Below are 26,863 nucleotides of genomic sequence, written 5' to 3' on the forward strand. Positions count from 1 at the left end.
ACACAATGAATTTTGAGGACAATGTTTTGATTTTAATAAAGATAAGTACGAGGCACAAGAAAGTTTGAAGAAAAGTTCGTATTAGATTTCAAGATGTGTCTGTTAGTTCGGCTGCAGCTTATCGGACAGTTCACACCTATAGCACAGCGACATGGTGTTTAAAGCCTACCTTGAGCAAAAACAGTACAGTGCAGGTAAATCCCTAAGCGAGTGAGGTGCCTAACTGGATGGCCGCGTCAATCCTGAGCCGTGTTCAAGGGTGTGTCAGCGTTCATAGGGCTTAATCACGCCTACAGTACGTGTCTCGTGATGTATATTAACAATCCATTACCAAATATCTCAGCTCCTCTAAAATTTCAATAAAAAAAAAAAACATGTTTTGTCTGATGGATTTTACCCATAACTTGGCTGGGGCAGTAATTTTTCATACCGCTCGATTGTACCACGGTATACGGTATATTCAAAACCAACGCTATTACAGTGTCCCTCCGCGAGGAAATTTACGGAGCAGAAGGGGGTCCCCTGTGATTAAAACGGAGGTGGGGTCCAGTGAATTTAAGTGCCGAGATTTCAACATATATCAGTATACCCAAAGTACCGTATTACCGCTAAGCCTATCCATGACTGTGTTAAGGTTTTTTTTTTTTTTTTTTTTTTTTTAAACACAAGGCGCATTGTTCACTAACCACCAGGAAAATTATCACTTTAAAAAAGAAAAATATCCTGTTGGGGATAGTATTATTAATTTTTTAATCACTGCTTATTCCAAAAATGGAGAAGCTACCCCATCCAACTCTTACTCTGTCTAGTGAGAATTTTAGCGCTATTTAATTAACGCATGTTGCCCTACAAACCCTTTGCAGGCACATTCAGCAATGATATGAAACGCCTTCATGTTTAGTGCCCAGTGAAAGCTACGCCCCTCACTTTACGGGGGTGCCTAGCATCGTAACATTAGCTGGCACCACAATGAAACAGTCAGTGACCAAACTGTGCCGGTCTCTCTCTGGTTACATTCATTCACGTCTGTGTCCGGCTCTAGTGTAGTTGAAAACATCCTTCAGGAGAAAAATACGTCTCTATCCAGTGCTCTAAATTTGTATCCAGTGTCTACAAAAATACAATAAAAATTGAAAATAAACTCTATTTCTTGCATTTCGATCGAAAGCCAATAGCGTTTCATTTACAGTTACTTTTGTCTTTTGACAGAAGCACAGGAACCCAAACAGTTAATGCCAAGGTCAAGGAGACCAAGATGATACATCTCAGCTTCTGGGGTTGTACCCATGCTACTTGGAGATACTGGAGACAAGTCGCTCTTACAGTTAGGAAACAGGACAAAGGACAGCACACATATATCAGACCCCATAGAGCCAGTATGACGTCAGACACAATGTTTGGAGTGCTGTTTGTGTGTGGGTTGGGGGGGGGGGGGGCTAGCACCTCTAAAACTCAAGACATGGAGGAAGCAGCTGCAGAGCGAGATGGAAGAGTCTCCAGAGTCACCTCTGGGGGGCACCTATCGGGTAAGATGCCTGGTCGTAACAAGTGCGGCAGCAATATCCTAATTTCTCAACCTTCCTGTCTCTAGGTTTAAAACAATTAAACACAGTGAATTGTGGGAAAGCTGGCGACTGCGCTCCCCTAGAGGCTGAAGAGGAGCACTGAGAACTAGCGGCCCTGGCTTGGAGTCTCCCCAAGACATGACCTCCCAGAATGCCCTCCTAAGACAACTCCGCATCCTGACATATTACTGAAGGGGCACACCATAGATTCAGCCTGTAGCGTGACCATTTCTTAAGGTCGCTGGGCACGTATGAGGACTGGAAAGTCAATCAAAGATACAGAGTAAGTCCTTTCAAAAATTCTATTTCATTTTCAGAAACCTAGACACCCCAACATAACCTCTAGGGCAGAAGTACTGTAATTACCTGACTTTCGAGAATCACAGAAGAAGATTGATAATTATATTAGAATTTAAAGTCTGAAGATTTTAATCCAATATGGTTAACAGGCCTCTGAATATTGTCTCTGATTGCTTGCCATTCTATTCTCAATTATGTGATATAACTTTATTTTTAAGAATTGTCTTTTAAATTGGCCAGGGCCTCCCATGAGCTAAGGACAGATGGCTTTGGTAGGTGGGTTACAATTTTTAAATCGCTACATTACGTAAAGTGCTCGACCTTTCCCGGTGGCCAAGAGCCACAAGTAAGGATCTCAAAACACCTACAAAGTTATTCAAAGTGGTGGCCTTTTGATAAAATTAAGGACTTCTGGTTTAAAAAAAAAAAAAACCACACACACACACACACACACACACATACAAATGAGACTTAACAGCCAACACTAACTGAACACATTGTCTACACAATGGACACAGTCATTCTTACCATCAGGGATCTTCCAGAATACAGAGTGACCAGAGAACCAACGTCTGATCACCATGGAGACCAAACACTGCCAAGACACATGTAACAGAGTGGTTACAGAACAACGCTGTTTTGTTTTACATCTAAGCAGTTTCCTGCGTGCAACTTGTTGCATATATTATTCACACCAAGATCAAGAGTGTATTCCATGTCTCACAGCAGTCCCCTACGCATGGTTCACTTGAGCTGAATGAGCACAATGAGTCTATCACATGGAGAAACATGGATCATAGACAAACAAGCACACGGACCGTCACATAAGCGTCATGTCTGGGAGGCAATAACAGGGAGAGGTGAGAGACTGCTTTTGGAGTGAGGTCATGGTCTTACACCATTGAATATGGCCAAAGAGGCAGCCTCCTGCATTGTCCTCTAGCATAAGGGAGCTTCCGTAACATTTGTCCATCTCCAGTTCGATCGAACCCCGTGACATAGGGCACCTGCTCCTGGAGTAAGGTTTACTGACGCCCCCTGCTGACCCCTAGGAGAACTTCCGCTTCTGGATGGCTTCGGCGCGGACGGCCAAGCTGCGGGCACAGATGGTGAGCAAGACGATGAGCGTGCCCAGCAGCAGGCTGACCATGGGCCACAGGATGCAGTGCAGGAGCACGTTCTCGTCTAGAGAACGCTTCCACAGCACGTCATCTGGCCTGCAGGGGGAGACAGAGAGCAGGCATGTGCATCTTCAAGCCGTTGTACCCTAATACAGATGATACCCAAAACATACCCTGGAAAGACTCATTCCATAGTCACAACAATAAATGACCTTTGCTATAATTATACATTTACAATTAGTATAGTTTTGTATTAAGGCTAAGGTGCATTCGTTGTGAACTTTACACCACGTGGGAATTAGAGAGATATGTGTGGATTAGAGGCTACATTCAGACATAACAGTGTGCATTGTTACACACTCCATAACAAGTTACCATAGTTAGTCTCACCATTTGCCTGACATTATTTTGTTACAGTACCTAAGCAAGGAAATATCTGAATTTTGCTCACAAATACAGTCAAACCTCGGATTGCGAGTAACTTGGTTTGCGAGTGTTTCGCAAGACGAGCAAAAATTGAACTGAGTTTCCATTATTTCTAATGGTAAAATTTGCTTTGATATACGAGCGCTGTGGATTCCGGTATGTTTCTGGAACGAATTGTGCTCGCAATCCGAGGTTTTACTGTATACAGAAATAAAATTATCCCCAGGTAAATGATAATCACCATATTCACAACTAAATTCTTTGGTTTAACAATTGAAAGTGTGTATGTGTGTGGGTCATGTATAGATTACATTATAGGGACCAAATGACCTCAGAATGTAATAAAAAACCTGTTATTTTGACACTGTGGGGACCATTTTTTTCATGCTCACAAGAGGAAATTAATAAAAATCAGTGACTGCAATCAAAATACTAAACATGTCCAAGGTTCTGTATTTTGTTTGGTTACTTAAGGCTGGGATTAGAGTTTTGCCCATAGAAATGAATGAACGGTCCCTACAAAGATATGACTAAAAACGTGAGTTTGTGTGTGGGCGTGCGTGTGAATGTGTGTGTGCAGTGTGCATGTGTGTGTGCAGTGTGCGTGCAGTGTGCATGTGTGTGTGCAGTGTGCATGTGTGTGCACGCACCCAGTAGCAAGTAACCACAAAGACATACTGATTAAATGAAAGTTCTGCCAATTTCAAAGGGCTGGAGACACACAGAGCAAAGAAGAAGAAATATAAGATGGAGACCTAGCTGAGCCAGAACACGGCACCACACGGCTCACAAAGCGTGCGACAGGCGGCACACAAACAGCCGGAGGCGCCTCAAGGGTCACAGGGTCTCGGGCAAACACACCCCACGGCAGTTCCCCCCACTCCAGCGCATTCAGCGACTCCCAGGACAGAGACGATGGCAGCTGCCTGGATGCGTAACGCTGTCCTTAGTGGCCGACTAAGGCGCTGCGAGGATCTGGGCTCGTCAGCTGAGCTCAGCGGAGCTCAGATCCTGACAGGATGCTTCCAGATCTTTCCAACAGGAAGCCCTACCGGGGTGAAGGCGTGCGGAGGGGAGGTATCTCAAGAATTACAGAGGAAGCACACGTGACAGCGGAGAAGACAAAGGGGTGGGGGTCCAATCCCAACAGCGAGATTGTTAACACAAATAAGCTATCAAAGACCTGTCCACAGACACGCCACCCCCAAACCTAGACCCTAACCCTAACCCCAACCCCCATAGGGGCTCTTGGAACTCCCTCCTCCCCTTTACAGTGCCCCCCCCCCATCCATTACCATTAGATTTTGCGAACTGAATGCACACCACACAAAAAAACCCATTTCCACCATTTTTGGCTCCTTATAACACATGCTAAACTTTTTAATTCAAGGAGAGAAATAAAATTAAATTTAAAAAGAGCTAATTTGACTGATACGGCTCTTGCAGCTTCAGTAAAAGGCCAAGCACATGACTGCAGTGGGAAGCAGTTCTGTACCGAGCAGCGTTGGCAGGAGATTAACGCTCAATAAAACAAACAATCCAAAAGATCTCACTCCGATTTATCGTCCCTGGGATACGAGACCACAGCTATCGACAGGAAACGGTAGCCAGTGGGAATGCGATGCTTATTAATAAATATAAAAACAAAAAAATATATGCAAACCTAACAAGCAAATATATAAATTTAGAAACAAATCGAGAAATCTAACAAACAGGCATTATTCCACTGGTGGGGCAAAGCGGTTGTGCGCACAGACACAGATGCTCTGGTCTGCATTTTGCTGGATGGTCGCCTGGGTAAATATGTTAATTACAGGATAAAAAAGGCAGGCTCGCTGGGTGGTGTAGGCAGGGAGGGGGCCCGTGGAGACAGGCCCCCGCCAACAGCACAGTCTGATCAGCCTCTCAGCTCCCCGGACTCTCCTGGAAAGTGGAGCACCACCCTCGCAAGCTTTGGCGTCCGGGGCCGCCGAGAAAGCTGGGTCCGTCTGCCCGTCTGTCCGCTTCAAAAATGACCATTTCTGTCCTGATTAAGACTCGGGCAGGAAATCGGAGAGCAGAGGCAGGGATGGAGAAGATTTCTATCAGGAACTTGGTTTATGCCCTCAGCTTGCTGATTCAGTACAAGCACTGCCATAAGGAGTGTGTTAGTGCTCAGGATTAATCACCTTCACCCTGGTGCTACATTAACACAGCGGGTAAGTAAATGACAGTAGCCACCAATCTAATACTGCAGCCATACTCCGTTCAGCTAGCAGTCAGTCTAGTGGATAAGGAACTGGATACTTGATCAAAGGGGTGTTGATTCCCTGGGGCACCGAGGACTGTGTTCATACGGCGAAAGTACTTTGTCCTAATTGCTTTTGGAGGAAATTCAACGGTATATGGAATAAAGCACTAAGCACTGCAAGGGATTCTAGACAAAGGTTTATAATAATCATAATAATAAAACCAGATCCGGATGTGAATCAGACTTATCCCAATATGACAACCAAGCTGTTGCCAAGAGACTAATATGAGATGAAGTTTAATCCCCTTAGCGATCAGGGATGATACATGATGAATCCACAGTTCGCACCGCGGGACCAGCCATCCCCAGAACGGGTCCATTCATTCTCCCGGGCTCACCTACAGTGGAGATCAGGCTGTCAGAGGTAAATAGAGCTGTGTTGGGGGGGGGGGGCAGGAACGTGTCCCCTGACGGGAGAGATGACAGACAACCACCTCTGCAGACAGTCTCATCGCGCCACTCTGGTGTTGCTATGGCAACCCCATCTGAGGACCAGGGGAGCATCTGCCGGAACCCGCTGGCCTACTGACCGCAGTGAACTTCATTTCAGAACGATTACATGCTGCGTAACTAGAAGACTCTCCACGCGCTGCCGGTTCTAGGCTGCTATGACACCCTCAGACCGGCGCCGCTGCCGCCCGTGGCCGGTACGTGACTCCTCAGCGCCGTCAGCCCTCAGGAGAACCGGGGGCTAAGACTAACACAAGGGGGTTAGAACAGGCGCGTGAAAAGACTAGAAAGGTTTTTTTAACATCCTGTAACAACAGGTAGCATTTCACACAGCTATATAAAAGTCATTTTTCAGAGCAAAGACAAACCCATCTGCCAATTAGAGGAAATGAAGGACGTGAAGAAGGAACAGCGCCTCCATCAGGCAGAGATGGAAAATGACGGAGTACAAAATAGAAAGTCCTCCCCCAGGAAGGTCCATATGCTGCATGGGCTTGGCTGCGTGTCTCCAACTTTCCTCGCTTCAAACTTTTCATGCGGTTATCCAAGCACTTCGCTGCCGGCCCAGAATAAACACCAATGGACCAAGAACCACCCTGATCTGGCCCGGCACACCGGGTGTTGGTCGGGGACCGTGGAGAGCTTCCAGGCACGCTTCCCTGGTCAGACACCCAGCAAGGGGTGCATCACACTCCCCATCAGCACCTACTCCCTGGCACGGCAAAAAGCGGTCCCACAGTGCGTGTAGAGGTTGGCCTGGGGGTCGGGGCAGACTGCGGAGATCCACGCTTTATTCATTTTTACTCAAACTGACAAATGATTCAGAGAGCAGGGTCAGTACAAGGTTAAGGGACCTGCTCAAGAACAATCAAGGTTAAGGGACCTGCTCAAGAACAATCAAGGTTAAGGGACCTGCTCAAGAACAATCAAGGTTAAGGGACCTGCTCAAGAACAATCAAGGTTAAGGGTCCTGCTCAAGGGCAAAATGGTGAAATCACTACACCAACCCTAGGATTTGAACCAATGACCTTCAGATCATAGACACAACATCCTAGCCCACTGAGTCACATACCACTTCTGTAAACATCTCCAAATGATCAAACAAATGCAGAAGAAAAGAATACCTGCCACCGTAATGTTGATCCACATGCCATTTAACACCTTCACAGTGTTACGGACACACGCAAGCGATCTGCGGGGGATGGGCGCTGACGGAAGGGCCCTGGGGGCAACAGGGCAGTCTCACCTCCGCTGCTGGTTAAAGAAGCAGGTGAAGGACTGAGAGCTGACGTTGTAGATCCAGAAGTCCTGCCACACCAGCACCTTCTCCTTGTTCTTCTGGTTGTCCCGCTCGCACTTGGGAACGTAGGAGCACTGAGAAAGAGCAGCCAAGATCCATCCTATAAGCACATTTAGGCACACAGTACTCCTGTTCAATGCAATTATCATCATCACCACCATCGCCCCTTCATATCGAACAATAACCTGTTTTGTGAGAACATCCCAAACTGACCCCAACCAGCATCACTTGGACGTTACATTAGTAAGGTTTTGAGTACTTCTGTGGTTTGGCCATGTAGTCTTCTGCTCACTGTACCTCAGTAATGTTGTAATTATGTTGTGTTACTGTAGATAAACAGTTGGAAGACGTACGGTGTATCTGTGTACATATGAATGTGCACTGATTGGCTACTGTATTAGGTGCATTTACCAGAATCATCTTTTGCCTCCAGAGCCTTCTCAAACGTCGTTGAGCTGTGCATGTACTGTAGGGAAGCCATTCTGCTCACCGCCAAGCTGTTATTTCTGCACTTGCGGCCTGTTAGCTTTATCGAGTCTGGCCACTCTCCTCTGACCTCTCTCATTAACAAGGTGTTTTCGCCCACAGAACTGCCGCTGACTGGATGCTATCTGTTCCTCACACCAGTCCCTGCAAACTCCACACACTGTTCTGCATGTCCTCATGCCAGTCTAATGCTCAGCTGAACAGTAAGTGAACCTCATTACCCTGTCTGTGTGCCACGTGATTTTCTGATTGGAGGAGTCAATATATATATATATACTGCCACTAACAGGCTCACGCACATGCAGGCCCATAGGCCTTTGGTAGATTTTGCCAATTAAATGGGATCAGAGGGGCGGGGCTTCAATCTTTTCATTTTACTTGCTGGATATGTTCCTAGTTGGGAGCAAATAAATTTTGGGGGGTCTTAAACAATTTTACTACATGGCTACGTGCATGCACACATGAATATTGGTTTATTCATATACGTTATCCCTAAGTGAGTCATATATTGGTACTTCTGCTATGTGGGATGCAGCAAGACTCCTCCACCTCGCATGTCAATAAATAACAGCAGGGGACACATTAAGATCATAAGCCTGGGTGGAGAAAGGGAATGGGTAGATCAGGCGTGAAAGCAGCCCCCCCCCCCCCCCCCCGGCAGCCCCGTCAGCGCCGTCTGCTGTCCGATGCCGGCGTGACGGCCAGACCTCCGACAGCGCCGGCGTCACGCTCAGCCCAGGGGCTCCGCTTCACCGGGGCAACAGGGTTTCCATGGAGATCACACAGAGAGGGGGTCTGCAAAGGAGGATGCCGCGCTGGCGCTGTGGATCACATGACCTGCCAGGGTTCACCCTACGCACAGGGGACATCGCCCCCCACATCTCCCCAGAGAGGGTGGTCTGGAGATAATCCCAGAATGCTGTGTCTTCGCGAGTCCTGGTGTAACTTGTGACAGAATGTTCTTTTAATATTCATGACCCCCCCCATTACAAATATCTGTTTATAGTTCTGCTTTATTAAAAATTATATAGGTCTTGACAACAACTTTCATAAATGATTCAAAAAGTGACCCATATCGTCTGCAAAATAGGTGCAGATGTATTGTAAGAATCAATCAGATGAATCGCTGAGATTCCAGGTTTTGTCTGACTGTAGGCACACGCTCCCCATCCTTCACTGACCGTGAGGCCACACATCCCTAATTCAAGCATCACAGACATTCGTTTTCTCGCACATACACCACGAAACCATTAAGGTGCAGGTTCGGATTCCATGGAGTGCGCTTATGAAGTTGGCTTTAGCGAGATTATTAACCTCAATTGATACACAATTAATAATCAGTATCACTTGTGAATTATCAATGGTATGTTGCATGTCTAATTTTCAGCATTCCTGCATGCCTTCCACATTTGGTTTTCATTAGACCTTTTCCTGGGTAATAATGCTTTATGGGATAGTACTCTGAGTGGCCCCTATATTATAAACACCTAGCCAGTACTGGGGGGGGGGGAGGGATGTGGCTGAAGCTGTTATTTTTGCACCAAATTGCTCACATCCAGCATATGTAAAGTTCCTGACCCTATCTGTGTGCAGTATGCATTCAGTTCCAGCCACATGATTGGCTGTTTGGAAGCTGTTGCCATTAGCAAGCAGGTGTACCTGATAAATTGGCCACTGAGTGTATATGTTTTGCTTTGTGGGTCAATTTTCAGGCGTAAACATATTGTTGGCCCACTAAACCTAAATAATGGTATAAATAAGGTCGGCTGCTTGTGTACTTCTGGCCAGCCCCAAACAGCGGGAGTCTGAATAAATCACCTGCAACGGTAAAGGCCGAGTTTATCAGCACTCTGGAGGTGCACCATGTAACAATGAACGAAAATCATCAAAGCCCTCAAAAGTTTCTTCTGACTTTGTAGTGCTTTCCAAAGTCAGTTCTGAGCTTTGTGGTGCTACACCGATTCACAATCAAATGGACAAATTGTGGGAATTCCCCCCAGAGGCCCCGTTCTGCAAAAATCTCTCCAAGAGTAAAATCGCGAAACCACCCAGGGCGTCGAGAATAATCCTAGAGCAACATTCCAGGTCCTGCACACCTTTCTTGCCTCGGTGGAGGCGAGTGTTCAGACCATCAAATATAGCAAAAATTGCAGAATTCGTTAGCTACTAATTCACCAAAACCACTATGAGTGCATGGCTTGCCTTAGCTAAAAGCACCATTTGCGCATTCATTTACAGTCATTTCCAAAACACACATGTCACTCCAACCCTGAACCATATCTGGACCATAGTCAAAATAAAATACCTCAGACGACCAACTAGAAATCCGTTTTCGATGATTCCCGAGCACACGCCTAAGGAAACGCCTGAGATCCCTCTATTACACACACACATTCATCACGCCAATTAACGGCCTGGCACCTAAAGCCCAGCGTCACCAGTTGCCATGAGGACTGGCAACCCTGCGTAGCTCCCAGTGCCGGCTCTGTCCGGACCGAGAGCGGCTTGGTGCGACTCGGCCCCGATTTACACGACGGGCTCCATTGGCATAGCAACGACTGCGTGCGGCCTACCGAAAGCTCCCTCCCTCGCTCCCTCCCTCACTCCCTCCCTCCCTCGTCAGCCTCCAAGATCCCAAACAGTGTGACTCAGTGCTGTGTCATAACTGAATGGCAAACAGGCAAACCTGCTTCAGGAACGCCGGGGCACGGCAGGTCATCAGCTCTGCCTGAATCGTAAAACACCGATTACCTCCGGCGCACAGTCACCTGCCTCAATTCAAGCTAAATAAGTCCTGAAATCGCTCAGCTTATGCTCTGAATCAAACAAAGACCAGCAGGCTACCCGATATTTATATCGCTCAGTGTGATAATTACAGAAGGAAATATGACTAGACCTCCCAATAGGGCTGCTCTGCTGGAAGTGCGGGTAACGGTACTGCCCTCCGGTAAACATGCAACTGCTCGTCAGCCAGGCTTTGGCCAATGAGAGTCATTAAATCAGAAAATTAGATTCAGAAAGCAAAAGGGAGGGGGGAGAAAACTGGCCACAGTACATGTGTGACCGATGTGACACCTGTCTTTATTTTGCTAGATGGGGTGAGAGGATAAGATGGCCGATTCTAACCTCAGATTTGCGCTTCTGTAACTCCTCTCCAAATGCATTCATTACACCCCAATACAGTTAAGCGCTGAAAAGCGTCAGAAGCTTCAGGCTGGACTCGGCAAAGACATCGGCGTTTCATCATCCGTCGCCAAGGCTGAAATGGACCATGGAAAATGTGGAGCACAAACTTTGATTCCTGCCGTGGTAACGATTCCCAGACCTCAGAGTAGATTAAAGGGGAATATTTTGGTCTTTGGGAGAAAATTAAGCTGTGATGTGTCCTGAAAACTTCTGAGATATCCAAGGGACGCATTACAGGAGGCCTTTGAAGCCTCTTCCTACCCTGACATGAAAATTAAAGCCCCATTTCTTTCACGTTTTGAAGCCTGTGCAAGTGTATGCGAGTGAAGAGTCATCACTGTTAGCCTGAATGGGCAGACAGGGGGACACCTTGGGTTCTCGGGTTGGGTCCTCACTTCAGCCCGGGTCACTGCACTGTTTTATTGAAGCAGGTGAAGAAGTGAGGGAGTTCCCCTGTGTTAAGCACCTTTCTGGCCGGGAACTGGGAGGGAGTAAAAACATGGACTGTTTGTGGATCCCCGAGGACTGAACTGGGAAACACTGCCCTGGAGGATGAGAGGAATCCCAATGGACCACCCAGGCCTTCCTCCCAGTCTAATTTAAGGTCTTACAAACCTCTGGGCATTTGTTCAGCTCAAGTCGTTCTTTGGTAGAAATTGGTTCCTCTTCTAGCAAGTCTCAACAACTGCAGTCTTGCAAGTCCACCTGAGTCTAGCTGGCGAGCTGGTGGTGTCGCCCCAGGGGACTTGACGATGCATGAGTGGGCTGTAGGGCAGGGGGGGCCCGTAATTTCAGAAGAACGGATTAGAGCCATGGCAGAACCAGCAAGTGGCCACATCCTGCTGGCCTTGCTCTTCATCCCAGCGGACCGTCAGGCCATCTGGTCAAGTCCAGGCTTGTCCAGCGATTACCGTTAAAATAATTAGCCACCACACAGACTCCACATTCATCAAATACAAAGGGCTGCTATCATTTATTAAATAAGTAAACCAGCAAAATTGTGTAAAAGAATATTTTGAAAAACACGCGAAAACAACACAAACTTCAGGGTGATTAAATTCACAAACAGAACGGAAATCACGTTTCAAGCTCCCATGCACTTTGGTATGGTCCACGGCAGTGTAATCACTACAGTCCACCAGACAGAGGAAGCAGCTCGAATTTGATTTCCACGTACCCCGAGGCATAGGAAGGTCAGTGATTTCATGCATATATATAATTCAAAGATATTGCGTATTTAATCAGATTCATTCACATCGAAATCGTTATCCATGCACTGGGCTAGGGTTGAATGTCAGGCACTTTAATCACCACGGGGTTTGTGTATGAATCCTTACCCCTGAACCGCTGTTGTTACTCGCATATAAACAGGTTTCATTTCATGGCGGTTTGACTAGCCTCAGAGGGTCGTCTTTCCTGCAAATGAACAATAACACACTAATGCATTGTCGCATTTTTTCTGGCATCTGCATGCTACTGTCTCAGTTCCCCATCTCTAGGGCAGCGGAACCCTTTCATCTCTGACACCAGTAAAAGCTTGGGGCTCACTCGTGGCAGAGTTCATTTTGAAAGGTGCTTGAATGGTCTGGATCACCTCATTTAGGCCCCCTTGGCCTACACAGGGCAACACAGCTCGGAACCTGCACCATTATCCCATCAAACAATCCCTTAATGGGGGGGCAGAGTAAAATACATGCAAGAAAATTGTTTAACTCATGACCATTTTACTTACACAAAAGTATTCTGAGGGCAGAAGGAAAGATGATTGGTTTAGAGAGATAACCAATCAAATTGTAGAGGGGGTGGGTCCAAGGAACTACAAGAGGCAGAACCAAGACATCTGATTGGTTGGACCCACCTCCTTTAGTTACTTGGACCCAGCTCCTCTACAATCTGATTAGTTATCTGTCAACCATTTTTCGTTCTGCCCTCAGAACATTTCTGTTCAAGTAAAACTCCCACAAGCTGTTTACAGATGCTCTAATCCATCACATCAGGACATACACACCCTTGTGGAAGAGTGTGTCAGCCCATTTTGATTGAAAAGGGTGATGATGATGATGAAGGCAAGACAGGGTTTTGCTAAATCAAAATGGAGTCCAATATTTCAATTTCCCAGCTGTTTCATACAACCAAAACCAGGAGTGCTAAACTGTGCATGCTAATGCCTTCCCATGATGCCTGCGACCTACTGTACATATCACACTATATTACATTACAAGAAAAACATTTCCCATGCCATTGTGCGTAAATTCTATCAGGTGATTATGTGCAGGAAGCCATTTGGCGTCTCCCCGCTTACATCACAACTCCAGTTTCCGCCCAGATCCCGCGGCAACAAACAAACAAAAATGAGGTTCATCGTAATTATCATCGACTGACATGTTCTATTAGTGCACTCATTACACAGCGCTGCCCAATGTCCCTGCGAGGGGGTGCCAAGTCAGTGGGGGGGGATACCCTGTAAGCGCAGCCCATCACACCGGAGAACACATCCTCTACTTAATTTGTTTTCCATTATCGAAAGGCTATTCCTGTCATTGGAACAAGGTGTTGGCAAGAAAATCATTTTGAAGAAACCCCTGGAAACACTGAAAATGCAAAAGGGTCGCCCCACCTGGCTGATCCCAACCCCCCCCCCCCCCCCCAGCTGTTCCCGGTGATAGAGGAAATGGAAGATTGCAGTCTCCTTCTTCTGATCATCTTTTCTGAGTGCCATTCTTTTGATCATCTCCTACCTAAAAAAAATATCATTATCCCAGGTTGTTTTCTGAAATGAATTTCAAGTTCTACCTTGCAGAACTTCTCAAGACAGAACAGCTAGTGAATTGTGGGTAAGCAGTAGGGAGCATCACATCTTCCCTGGAGGGCTCCAGGTTTAGGGTTACCTGCACATCACCTCACCAAACCTGCATCCAAAGCAATCCTCACTCAACACATCTACAGGCCCATCCAGTCTTTCAGGACCTTCTACACCTGATAAGATTCTTTCCAATCCCTTGAGCACCCAGGGTCATTAACTCAGAAAACAAAGCAGAGAGGGAGGGAGACAGGAGCAAAGGTCTATTCTCCTTTAGATAGCTGGTTCGAATGCAGCATCTCCCTTTAAAATCTCGTCCTGTGAGCCGACCTCCAAGGGCACTCAGGGCTGATTTCAGGCAGTCAGCCAGACTATAATAACCAGCAGCACTGAAGGAATGCTTTGAAGAGCAGTAGAACCTGTGACAGGTGTTTGCCTTATTGCAGAACGTCTCATTTGAACTGCCCAATGTTATATTTAAGATGTCTTATGGGCCAAGTGCTATAAGAGCTAAGGACTGCTAACTCGTTCAGCCACACCCTGGATAAGGAACAACTAACAGTATACGAATTATAACTAATAAACAGACCATAGATGTTAATGCTACACAAGTTTTTTAAAAAGTACAGGACATTAGATAAAGGTGATAGATTAGACATATAGACAGATTAGACAGACAGACAGATCAGACAGAGGTTAGACAGATAGAAAGACAGACAGCGAGACAGAAGGAAGGGACTAGACAGATTGATAGACAGACAGACAGAAATTTAGACATTAAGGGCCATTAACAAATGGTGAAACACTTTCCTGGGCATTTATTAATTAACTTTTCCTCTGTTGTATAATACGCGATTATCACACTAGATTCCCATTTCATTCAGCTGTTAGCATCACAATCCTTGAATGTTGTTCTTCTGGCGAAAAAAAAAAAACTGCAGGAGAGTCGGGGCAGTTTTTCCGACAGAAGTCCCGGTCGAAGGGGCTGTCCAAATAAACGTAAATAAGCCAAGTGTCTCCGACATTAGCTCTGCAGCGTAACGACAGCCTGCAGACGTGACTTTATTCATGAAGCACAGGCCCACTGCCTCTTTGCATAAGTATTAGAGAGTCTGGGACCGTGGCATCCCCACGGAACTCTTGCTCAGTGGGTACCTGGAGATCCAGGCGCTTAAAGATACCTGTGTTAAACACCTGTGTGCATTCCTTATAGGAGACTGGATTTTAACTGGGAATTTCTATATGAGACCAAGATTTTAATGGGGAAATCCATGCCGGAAAATATATCATATTTTTCTTAAATATTATCAGACATGTTCTTCATTTCACGTACATCAACAGGGACACAGCCGCAAACTTATTAATTCATCAACCACCTTCACATTATGCTACATAGATTACATTTACTTAGCAGAAGCTTTTATCCAAAAAAATGTTCCTGGAGCGTTTGAGGGATTAAGGGCTTTGCTCAAGGGCCCAACACTGAAATCATCTGAGGATTTGAACCAGCGACCTTCTGATCACAGGCACAGCACCCAAACCCGATGAACTACACACCATTTCACTATTAAGCAACCAGTCACTAATACGTCTTACAGCCCAGTCCTACTAAACTGCGTCCCAATTTCTGACCATTAATGGCCAGGTCCACAGGCACATAAGAACATAAGAAATTTACAAACGAGAGGAGGCCATTCGGCCCATCAAGCTTGTTTGGGGAGAACTTAACTAATAGCTCAGAGTTGTTAAAATCTTATCTAGCTCTGATTTAAAGGAACCCAGGGTTTTAGCTTGTGCTACACTAGCAGGAAGACTATCCCATACTCAAACTACACGCTGCGTAAAGAAGTGTTTTCTCAAATTCAGTTTAAAATGTGCTCCTGCTAATTTGGCTGAACAGCATCGAAGCCTGTTAGAATTTTATATACCTTTAATATTAATTGGCGCTTTCCATCTCCCCCCAACTATATTCATAACTAACCTCCCTGCCCCCCCCAGTCCCTAGTTTAAACATTCCTCAACTACTCTACACATACGCCTCCCCAATACACTGGTTCCCCTCTGGTTCAGATGCAACCCGTCCGGCTTGAACAGGTCCCACCTGTTCCAGAAGGTCTTCCAGTGCCCCATAAACCTAAACCCCTCTTTCCTACACCACCATTTTAGCCGCACGTTTAATCTCCTTATCTCAGCTAACTTCGCCTGGCTTGCACATGGCACAGGAAGTATTCCAGAGAAAACCACCGTGGATGTTCTGCTTCTAAGCTTATCCGCGACCTCTATAAATTTATCCTGCAGAACTGCCCTCCTGCCCTTTCCTATGTCATTGGTGCCAACATGCACCACGACCACTGGATCCACCCCGGCTGGGGCCCAAAGCCTGTGCACACAATTTGGCACCAGCTGATCCGAATTCTCCTCCTGTTAATGTAACTCGGTTCCAGTTCCGAAGAGAATCGTAAACCGATAGCTGTTATTGAAACAAGGAAATAACGAGAACGCAAGAGCGACGGTCCTCCCAATGGAAGGCAAAGCTTTGGCAGTAAAATAAAATCGCCTTCAAACAGCACTGCAGTTCTTATACATGCTCATGAGGGAGGAACCTAACGAGATCTGTGTAGTTTGTCATTTTTTAAAACAAAAAAACGTTTTGCCCCCCCCCCCTCCCCCTCCAACTAGTGGACAGTCAGGAGAGAGAAGAGACAGCACTGGCACTCACTCACCATGAGCCTGTAAAGCGTATGTGGCTCACAAGTCTTCCATTTTGGCACAAAGTATGCTGATGACAGATAAGGTTAAGATTCTAGCCATAAGTAATAAGGATGCTGTAAGCTATTATTACGGAATGATTAAAAAATAGATCAACACAACAGCATTCAAACAGCAGCACTGTAAGACACATTAAGGTCCCTCCTGCTAAATGAAGCAAAGCTTCACAAGGTTCACATGGTTAAACAGGAAGGGACTGTCATGATGACACCTTATTAGGAAATGTGCTTCTCCTGCAGTTTACATTCATGCTATAGTTAAACTTTATCTGAGTGACTCTGTTGCCTGAAAGAGGCCAAGACTATTGCCCCCCCTACCCCCACCCCACCTATCGTGAAAGGCAAGTGCAGTATGGTGCAGTCATAAATATGGGAGACAGCGTAAAGGCAAGTGCAAGGTTAGGACTCTGGAAAGAAACAGTGTAGCTGCAGTAGGGGGACAACAACAGGAACTTTACCATGTGAATATGACATCACTACTGTCTGAAAATGAATGAATAAATGAAAGACAGACAGATAGACAGATAAGCATAATTTTACTAAAAGCTTTAATCGTATTGTCACACATCCCATTGAGAACCACAACGTTGCTTCATGGTTACTAAATAACAGACAGAGAGCTCATGAATGGAACAAGAACAGTATCAATGGGAATGGATCAAACCAGAAGGCTACTGGGTCGGCACCAAGTCCAGATCAGCCTGGGAGCGGAAACAGAACATTTTGACTCTGCGTAATGGAGGCTGACTGTCCTCACAGGACTGTGATCTCTACTTCACCTCCAAAGACAAAAATGGCAGCTAAACTGGATCTGACATTTAAACGGCAGCGAAAGCAGGATTTCAAAACTGAAGGTTAGACTGCAGATAACTTTACCCTATTTTCCCCTCACATTTTTGCATATTTCATTATGAAATAATGAAATATGTAAATGCACAAATAAATAACACTAGTCTCCTTCCACCCAATTTGTCTGCCGATAACCTTTTCTAAATCTCAAGACATCACTGGGAGGAAAAGAAATTCTGGTACCAGTCTGAACAGCATTCGTTAACAGCAACAACATTCACTTTTCAATTAAATAAACAAAAACGCTTATCATTAGCAACCAAAGACAAGCATACACACAGATTGGGTCCCACCACCACCCAAAATTACCGCATAGAACAACCAAAGAATATTGATTGCAGTCACACAAGAAGAAATTCAAATAATAAATCTTTAAAACTCCATAAAATATGTAGTTCTTCCTTGTGAAAGGGGGCTGTCCCATCAACATTACAGCCACGAACACAAGGACGGCGCTATTATTTCAGAGCAAACGTTAATTAATTTGCTTTAGCTAAGCTGATGTCCTGGTGAGTGACGGTAGGACGGAACAACACATTTTTTAATGCGCGTTTTTAATTAATTAAATATCCATCTGAGTCAATATGACAGACAGCTTACGATGAAAACTAATTATTTTACTTGGGGTTGTATTGCATATCATTACCAATTCGGTTCTGTCAATATTACTGAAGAATATCAATTGTAATTAGCAACAGAATTGTCATATTGGTCTGTGCTTGCGGGATGTGCTACGTAATTACCTTTTTATGTCAACCATTCCCTGGATAGATCAGGGTTTTATTTGAGTGAACGCACTATAACCGTGTCTTTCACGTCCCGCTTTTATTTTAAAAGCGTCACTGTAATTGTCACGAGCCAGATCGAGGCAGCGGTAATGCATACCCACTGTGACGTGCACGGCATCACAAGGAACGATGATAATTATTGTTATTACATGAATAGAAGGCTTGCAGGGTCCATATTACACTCTTCGGCACTGTTACATTCTTTGGAGTCCAAAGTCGTCCGTGTTCAAATACGGCCGGTAATCCTGCTGGCGTCCTTTTAGATTAATCATATTTGAGCAACTCCTTTAAACACAGCTCTAGAAAAAAGAAAGAAACCACTCAATTTAAAAAAAAAAAATATCTGCATTTCTGAATGTTGATTTAGAAACTAGGTTCTGCCAGCAGAAGGCTACACTGCCAGCAGGCTGAATTCCAGGCTCAAAGTTTCTAAGACAACAGTACACAAGAACAAGAGGAAGCAGGAGACACGGGCAATGACCAGAAACCAGCCAGGTAGAGGGCAGAAGCAACTTTCTAATGCCAGAGATGACTGTCAACTTATATGACAGTGCCTCATGAATCGGAGGATGACCTCAAGTGACCTTCAAAAAGAATGGGAATCATTAAGTGGTGTGAAGTGCACTGCTGGGACAGTTCATAACAGGCTCCTAAAAGCAGGACTGAAGAATCATAAAGCAAGGAAGAAGCCCTTCATTAATGCAGTTTGCAAAGAAAAAAAGAGCATACCCATAAATCGAGAAATGAGTGAAAGTGAAAATTTTGCTGTGGTCCCTTAATTTTAATTTTCTTAATTTTTTTCCAGAGTTGTGTGTTACACGTAGCTATAATCAGTTAAACTGGAGTGCCGTAGTTTCACAAGCTACAAATGAGCTTCGAGTCCCTTAAGATTTGATATTGTGGCGCTGCTGAGGCCGTTTATGCGGCTTTGCTAGAGCAAGGTTCATCGATTTGACTCATCTGTGGGTTTCATTAGACTCCTACCAAAGGGAAAATCAGCCTGATGATTAGGGTTAATGATTAGATTTTCCCTGCAATGGATACAAATTGGGAAAGGTAATTTTATCATTCCGATAAGAAATAACGTTTTCTTAGAAATGCCATCTTAGGTGAAGAATCTTTTTAACTTAGTATATTGACGTAGGTCTTTTTTTTGCCCCCAAGCCTCTCAGGGGATTTGCATGCGGATCCTTCCCAGCTTTCTTAGTGTGAACAACACCATCATTCACAGGACCCCTTGTCAGTCAATTAACTCAAGAATGAAATGAGCTAAGTTTCACATCTCACTTCTACTCATCTCCCTGGGCTAGCTACCATTTGCGGCTTATATCGACCTTGGTGCCACACGAGGCTGCTGAGGGAAAGGCACGACGGCGCCCCACAAGGCCACGTGAGACTAACGCCTTCACGAAACTGTTACCCAGACAGTTCCAGGGCTGAAAGGTCCCGCTTTCGGCGGCAGAATGGAATTTCGCTCAGGACGACTGAATCCTGAATGCCTGACTACAGCCTAAACTCATGGAAACTTCCGGTCATTGATAATCTCTTAGAGTGAGCTCTTAATGTTATTGCTTGTTGGCATGATTCAAAGCCAACGCAACCTCATATGCGAATTTGTGCATTTTAATGCACTTTGCCCACTAAGGTCTTCACTGGAGTTTTTTTTGTCTGACTGTGCATCATTAACTAAAGCATTAACTATAATATGCTAGCCAACTAAAAAAAAAAGTAATTAATGTAATGAGGGTCATGTCACGACAGCCGAACACATTTTCAGATGTATCTGAAGGCGTCGGGACTTGCAGCAACTGTTTTGGCAGCCAAGTGGCCTGAACTCAATCACAATCACAGCAGGTGTACCCCAATTACAGAAGGGCCATTTTGAGTTTGGACATGCTTACGGCAGCTAATCTCGATCGTGCCTGTCATGTGACGGTGAGCGTCTAGGATAGCCAATAGGAATGCAGTTTAAACATGAAAAAGACATCAACTATTAGCTTCTGCTAATTGGTTGTTCTAACTAAACTGTAATATATTCCAAGCAGCCTGGGCAAAATGATCAGGCTGTCCTGATATCTTACAGCTGTGGCATAAGTGTGCGCCACATTTTGGCCAGACAATCCTGTCACAGTGGAATCACCAACATTACATTTATTAAGCAGGATTGTAGAGAATGGAGCCTTATTGAGTACGGCTGGCCGAACAAAGGCTGGGAAGCGGCCAAACTGGGTGTGTTTATCATCCTCGCTCTCGTGACGTGGCGGACCGCGACTCACACCGTGACTCCACGTCTCCCGCGAAGCGCTGCCCACCCGCCCCAGCCGCTCGCCTCCCATCCGCTTTGTTTTGCTTCGCCATGTTACCATGACGATGAGCGGAGCGCAACAGGGGCAAGGAGAAGCTAGTCACTGAATGGTGAGCCTGTCATGAAACGGGTCTGCTGTAAATGTAGGCCGCTGGTGGGGGGGGGGGGGGGGTTGTGTAAACTCAGGTTCCGTAAACCCAGCCAGCCAGGATGCGTTTCACCTTATGTGGAACCGCTGTGTGACTTTCACCTGAGGAAGAGAAACTAGAGACTGGAGACGTGGCATATGAAATATCACATCACAAGGGCTGCCACACAAATGTGACTAGGTCAGCAGGAAGTCTCTAAGAACATGCACACACGTGCAAGAGTAATTAGCGGTTAGCTTCGAGTACAGACTACCTTACTTTAAAATTAGCTTCTGACAAACTATAACCTCTCATCAAAAAATAAAAATTACATAGTTCCTTTCAGCATATTTAATACCTCCTTTCAAATTCCCAAGCAGACATATTATAATGGATCAGTGCCTGACTGACATGTGACCCCATGATGCCAGTATAAGGACCACTTCCCACTACGTGTGGTTATGGCAGATATAAATAAGGCTAAGGGAGGGTGGGGGGAGGGAAGGCCGAGTGCGTTGGCTCATTAGACCGGTGCTTAATCAAACTGCTAACGAGGCACCTCCTGGGAGTACAGGGCTTTCATTACGCATCTCTGAGAAAGGTCAGCGCTCCCTCGCGATGCACACCTCCAGGTGAGAAGCACACGCCGCGGATGGGCATAGAACAGACAGCCTCTGTCCCCTCAGGACCCAGTGTGCCAGCCGGGCGAGTCGCTCTAACCAAACCCCGCAAACATCCACCGTTCCACTAATTGTGTTTTCAGCTCCAGAATCCATGTTCTCTCATCTGTCCAACAATCTGACTTCATCACTTATTTACATGCAACTTTATCTTCAGGATTGTGCCACGGCAATAAACACTGGTTAAGGAACCAAACCTACAACCAGCTTATAGTTTGTTTCATTTATTTAAATTGTACAAACCATCCTCTTTGGAGCATCTGGCACCTGATATGAAAAGTACACTGTAGGAAGACGTCCCAGTGTGCATATTATTGAATAAAATCAAGGAAAACAATCATTTGTCCTGGTGTTTGAACTGAAATTCAGATTGCGTGTTTATTTGTAAAAGCCGCTGATTGCGACTGAACAGCTTCGACGTCGTTCTCATGACACAAGAAAACAGGAAGTTAGATACACCAGCGTGACACAAAACAAGAATCTTCTGCTAGAACCAATAGCAGAGGTGAGAAATACAGAAGGGGAGAGGAAGAGCTGGGTGTGGTATGAGCTGGTCACCCTGTCCTTCAGCAGAGAGAGGAACCTCCTCACGTCTCACATGCCCTACTGTCCTACCCATAACGCTCACTCGATAACACCCCTGGACAACGGCATCAAAAGGTGAGCCATTACCGACACTGACGTGACCGTTCCCATTTCAGAAACGCCAGCCAACAGGGATGATCTCAAGGTAGTCTCTAAGGCAGGGTTCTTCAACTCTGGACCTCGATTCCAAATCCAGGCCGTGTTTTCAGTTCTCCCAGGTAGTTGTTTAATAATTACTGATTCTGATTGGTCAGAGGCTTCGCACCTGACTGACAGGTAAAGGATGGCCGGAAAACCAGCAGTGCTCGGACCTCGAGGACCGTGAGTTGAATAACCCTGCTCTAAGGCCTTTTTAAAGCTTTGGAATTAACATCAAAACTTTTGCTTAAATTTTCCACTTTCGCCTGTCTGCTTATTTGATAAGTACTGTGTGTGATGTCCTCATTAATTGTATCGTGTTTGTATCTAGAGCAGATCCAAGTGCAGCAAGATGAATTACATGTTCAGAGTAACGTACCTGCCAAATAAGTCTAATTACAGCTCAGATCATTTATCATCGCAGCCGATAGTGGCTCTTCGGTGAAACGAGCGGTGAGATTGAGAAACAAGACACTCTCATCTCACTGTATACCTGCATGCAAGATCAGTTATTTATTTCAACTTCTATATTATTAAAAGAACGTACCCACTACACTGAACAGTGACTTCACATCCAGAACAGTGTGGGGTTACGTCCCTCAGTACAGTACTGCCGCTCTACCGCAGCGAAAAGCATTCAGACAGACTAATGTGGGCCATCCAGTAGCAATTGAGCGATTCTATAGACTGCAAACTACAGCATGTCTTCTCCTTGAAATTGTGAACTAAGCAAATCGATATAACGGCTGAGAGAGAGAGCCGGGCTGTTGCCATAGAAGCCGCGCAAGCAGAGGACCCTGTTCAGACGGCGTGAAACGAAGTTCCCCGAGCTGGCAGGATGTCAGAAGGTAAGATAGGAGGGAGCTGCTTGCTGCCCCCCCCCTGCACGGGCAGAGAGGATTAAGCACGTTTTAGGGGACATCATCAACGTCCCTTCCAGGACCCACAGAGTACAGGTCCTACCCGGGGTGCAAACCACTTTGCTCTGAAATTGCTGTGTGCAATTCTCCTTATTTAAAACACACCCCTGGAACGCCTAAGTATTGCAAAAAATACGGTATAATGATTTATTAGGGCTACCCCATTTCTGAAATACTGCTTTATATCTGAGCAGCCTGTCCTTCCTATAATGCTGATAAATCAGCCCACACTACACGATCTGATGCACATTATACGATACTGAACGTCTCCACTGTGAAATCAGTCAAAATCGTTTTGGAGGCGCTTCAACTTCTAGGACATTTTAACTGCAAGGTAAAACTCGGAGAGGGTTTGTGAGAAAAAGAGGTAAGAGGAAAAAAATAATACTTCAGTTAATTTGCTATGCGCAATTTAATATTAATTATGTAAAGTTAATTTTTGAAATCTGTTCAAGTTTCCATAAAGTTTTAATCTTTCCTTGCTCCTATCAGCTACAATGACTGTATACGCCTCCCAGTAACAAGTACTCGGAATAGTCTATTTAATTTTAAACTTTCAAATACTTGGACTTGGATATGATAGCTTTAATCTTTAATTGTTACTTTATATGAACGAACACATCAGTAGAGAGTTGATGTTTTACTATGTATTAATATGTTAAATCGATCAGTTGTGCCTTGTGAAAAGGGTAACTTGGTAAAAAAAATATATATTTAAAAATTAGAATATACGTGTATTCACTTCGACCGTTTCTTGTGAGTCTGGACTTGGAACGAATAGTCTCTTAATGATAAATAGACCGATGAGCTAAATAAGATGAACGGTTGGGAGAATGATAAACCATTTAAAAAGCTGGGTAACTAACGATTAGTGTTTCCAAGGAAATCCATTATTGACGTAGAACATCTAAATGGATCATTCAGAACGATGTGCCTCAAAGAAAGAGGAGTGAAACACGTGTATGTCCGACTTACCTTAGGATTCAGGACTAACTGCTGCTCGTCAAAATGCAGCAGGGCTCTGGAGTTGGACTCGGAGTTATTGACGAAGACTTGCAGGCAGGGATAGAGCGACGTGCCTTTGCAATCCACCCCGCAGTTGAACACACACTCGAACATCTCCTCCACCTTCTGCACGGATATCACGGTGCAGTTCACCGGCTTGCTCTGCATGTTCTGCAGGGTGGGGCTCAGCAAGCAAAACGCCAGGATAAAGAGGGACAGGATCCCGAAAACGATAAGGAACAGACCGAGCCGGATGCTCTTATCCTCCGCCTCCGAGTACTCATAAGAGACCCTGGTTTTCGCCATCTGTTGTCGTCCGTGCGGCGGTCAGGCGCATGAAACAAGTTGAATGTGACGGAGAGGGGGGGTCTCTCTCGGAGCCACGATCTGTGCACCCCCTCGTAAGAGTACCTCCCCACCCCTCTGAACTGCCTGTTTACACTATCCAGACAGAACTTGGCAATAGCGACGTTTTTTTTTCTTTGCTAAAAACGCTCCCTCTCTTACGCGCGTGATTTCCGACTCCGATCACGCCGGTGCGTCCACATCTGGACTTTATTTAAAGGATGAAGGTCACATCTGGGTCCGGTAAGCTTCTTATTCAGAAATAGCAGTTTCCCCGTAAACACGTCCCTTGATTGGCGATCAGAGGATCGCAGCGGCGGCCGCGCTCATCCCCACCGCGAGCTGCCGCTACAGGAGACGCTCCGGCTCTGGCGCACCAGCTGCTCCCGCTTTAAGCCCAGTGTTCTGGTGAGATCAGTTCAAAAGTTAGAAACTCCAATCAAAGCCCATAAGATTTTTTTGCAATGGGATACAGAATCTGAAACTTTATACAGTGGAATTTAAAATATACTTCTGTTTTGCTGTATTATTCACATTAGTATCAAAGGTTGCCTTGGGAGACACGGGGAAGATAAAAGTGGAATATATGCAACAGTATAAATTATTAGGCTATATTGAAGTAATAGATCCCCATCTATATATAGCCTAATACGCGTCATTTAAAGAATTCGAATGGTACTGTCCGACATTCTCTGTCTGGGAAGTCAGAATATCCTATATTTGTAAGTGGGTCTTATTTATTATAAATTAATTCCCCATAGGTGAATCAACTTATCGGCTCGAAAAATAGGTCCTTCTTCTGTCCTACATTTACATTTGGCGACGTGTGGAGAATATGTTGGTTTTCTCAAGTTTGTTGAGAATCTGGGATGTTTAACTACGAATGTTAATCTGTATTGATAACCCCCGTTTACTAGTTTAATTGCAACTTTGTTCTGGGTTGTCCGCCTTACCTAACGGGTTTGTTTTGTTTATTTTTAAACACAACAGACAGGAATAATAAATACGGAAAATGTTTACTTGGCAAAGCTCAGACTACAAAGTCACTTTCAGCCTCATAAACCCATGTGTGTACAAATGAATATTTACGCACTCCATTCCCTTGCTACCAAAAGATCCATAATTACATTAGAAAAGTGTCTTATTCAGAGTGTAAAACTGAAAGCTCCTTCTGCCTTAAGGTAATCCAACACGTACCGTTCACTCTCCGTTATTTTAATTCATATTGGTACCAGTTTGAAATTATTTTTTTTAATTATTTTGATAAATCAGTAACAACATGTCAGAACAGACCTGTGGTGAGCAGTAGATCAAATGGGATCGTCATGAAAGACATGTTAAAAACGTTTTAATCACAGAAAAAGATTCAGTATTCCCTCTCGAGATCTCTCTCGGACAACAGTCACAATAAGTCACCTTGCATAGTCCTTTTTATTACACCCGCATACGCTCATTTAATGTTAAAAGCAAATACAGTACAGCAGCTGCAGATATTTGGCTCCTAACAGCGTCTGACAAGAGCCCTATAAGAATTGATCATGATCTTCTGGCAGGATATACGGGCACAGCACTGGCAGTAATGTGGGTCACGTTTGATTCAAAGCGGGCTGCAGCCCCAGCGAGCTGGCGGCCGGACGCGGACAATGAAGAGCAGCACGACCGGTCGATAAGTGTACGGATGAATATGAGAAACTGGAAGTGGGCCTGGCATAGGCCTAGATTTCTTTGAAGGGCATCGTCGAGATAACTTTTAGCATTTTTCTTTATTTGAAGGTTGCTGTAGATTAAGAGTAAAGAAGTGTTTCTTCCACGAAAACAAATAAATATGGATGACAAAGGTGTTCGTATGGGAATTGGCGTCTTGGATCCAAGGTGTAGTATCTCCCTACATCCTGCCCATACAACGGAAGATGCGTTTGACATCATCTCAAGTGATCATCACCAACGCCGGACGTTTCGGGTTGAGCTACATTCAGTCCGTAAATCATATGACCACAACGCGTTTTAAGACGGCTGTGACCTATTTAAATAACATCACGGTGATATAAAATGTTTTATTTTAAGCTCCGCTGTTTTCAACCTGGATCTGCGTATCCCTCTGCCCAGACATGTGCTTTCATCAGGCCTATGTTCAGATTTCGGGCATCCCAGCAGATAGGAAGCACCCTATTGTGTTGAGGACTTCAGTTTTATTGTAGTTCTTCACCTCAATGTTTGTGGATACAATGCGATTCATTCCAAATAATATAATAAACCTAAGCCTATATATTGACTTTTTCCCGATCGTCACAATTGCATCAAATCAAATATCAGACAAGGATTGTGTATGCCGATGTAATTTCATTTATCTATTAGAGCTCGTGTGACTTAACTGTTATTTTCATCTGTCTATTTATCTAGCTAGTTGTTTTACTTCGGAGCACAATGA

At 45.0% G+C, this 26,863-nt stretch overlaps 1 protein-coding gene across 1 annotated transcript; it reads right to left on the reverse strand.

The window, feature by feature from the left end:
- Positions 1-23: 23 nt before the first annotated feature.
- LOC111851175 (calcium-activated potassium channel subunit beta-4) lies at positions 24-25,309 on the reverse strand. Its single transcript, XM_023825852.2, has 3 exons — positions 24,061-25,309; positions 7,399-7,526; positions 24-3,082 (listed from the first exon to the last, which is right to left on the reverse strand). The coding sequence occupies exons 1-3, from the start codon at positions 24,394-24,396 to the stop codon at positions 2,914-2,916; spliced, it is 633 nt and encodes a 210-aa protein (XP_023681620.1). The 5' UTR covers positions 24,397-25,309; the 3' UTR covers positions 24-2,913.
- Positions 25,310-26,863: the final 1,554 nt, after the last annotated feature.

Source organism: Paramormyrops kingsleyae, chromosome 1, assembly GCF_048594095.1.
Source record: "Paramormyrops kingsleyae isolate MSU_618 chromosome 1, PKINGS_0.4, whole genome shotgun sequence".
NCBI classification, from domain to species: domain Eukaryota; kingdom Metazoa; phylum Chordata; class Actinopteri; order Osteoglossiformes; family Mormyridae; genus Paramormyrops; species Paramormyrops kingsleyae.

Excerpts from the sequence above, each read along its gene's own strand:
- LOC111851175 (XM_023825852.2), bottom strand. The coding sequence starts at position 24,396 with ATGGCGAAAACCAGGGTCTCTTATGAGTACTCGGAGGCGGAGGATAAG. Across the intron at positions 7,527-24,060 it reads AGTTAGTCCTGAATCCTAAG|TGCTCCTACGTTCCCAAGTG; the intron begins GTAAGTCGGACA and ends GCTCTTTCTCAG. Across the intron at positions 3,083-7,398 it reads TTCTTTAACCAGCAGCGGAG|GCCAGATGACGTGCTGTGGA; the intron begins GTGAGACTGCCC and ends CTCCCCCTGCAG.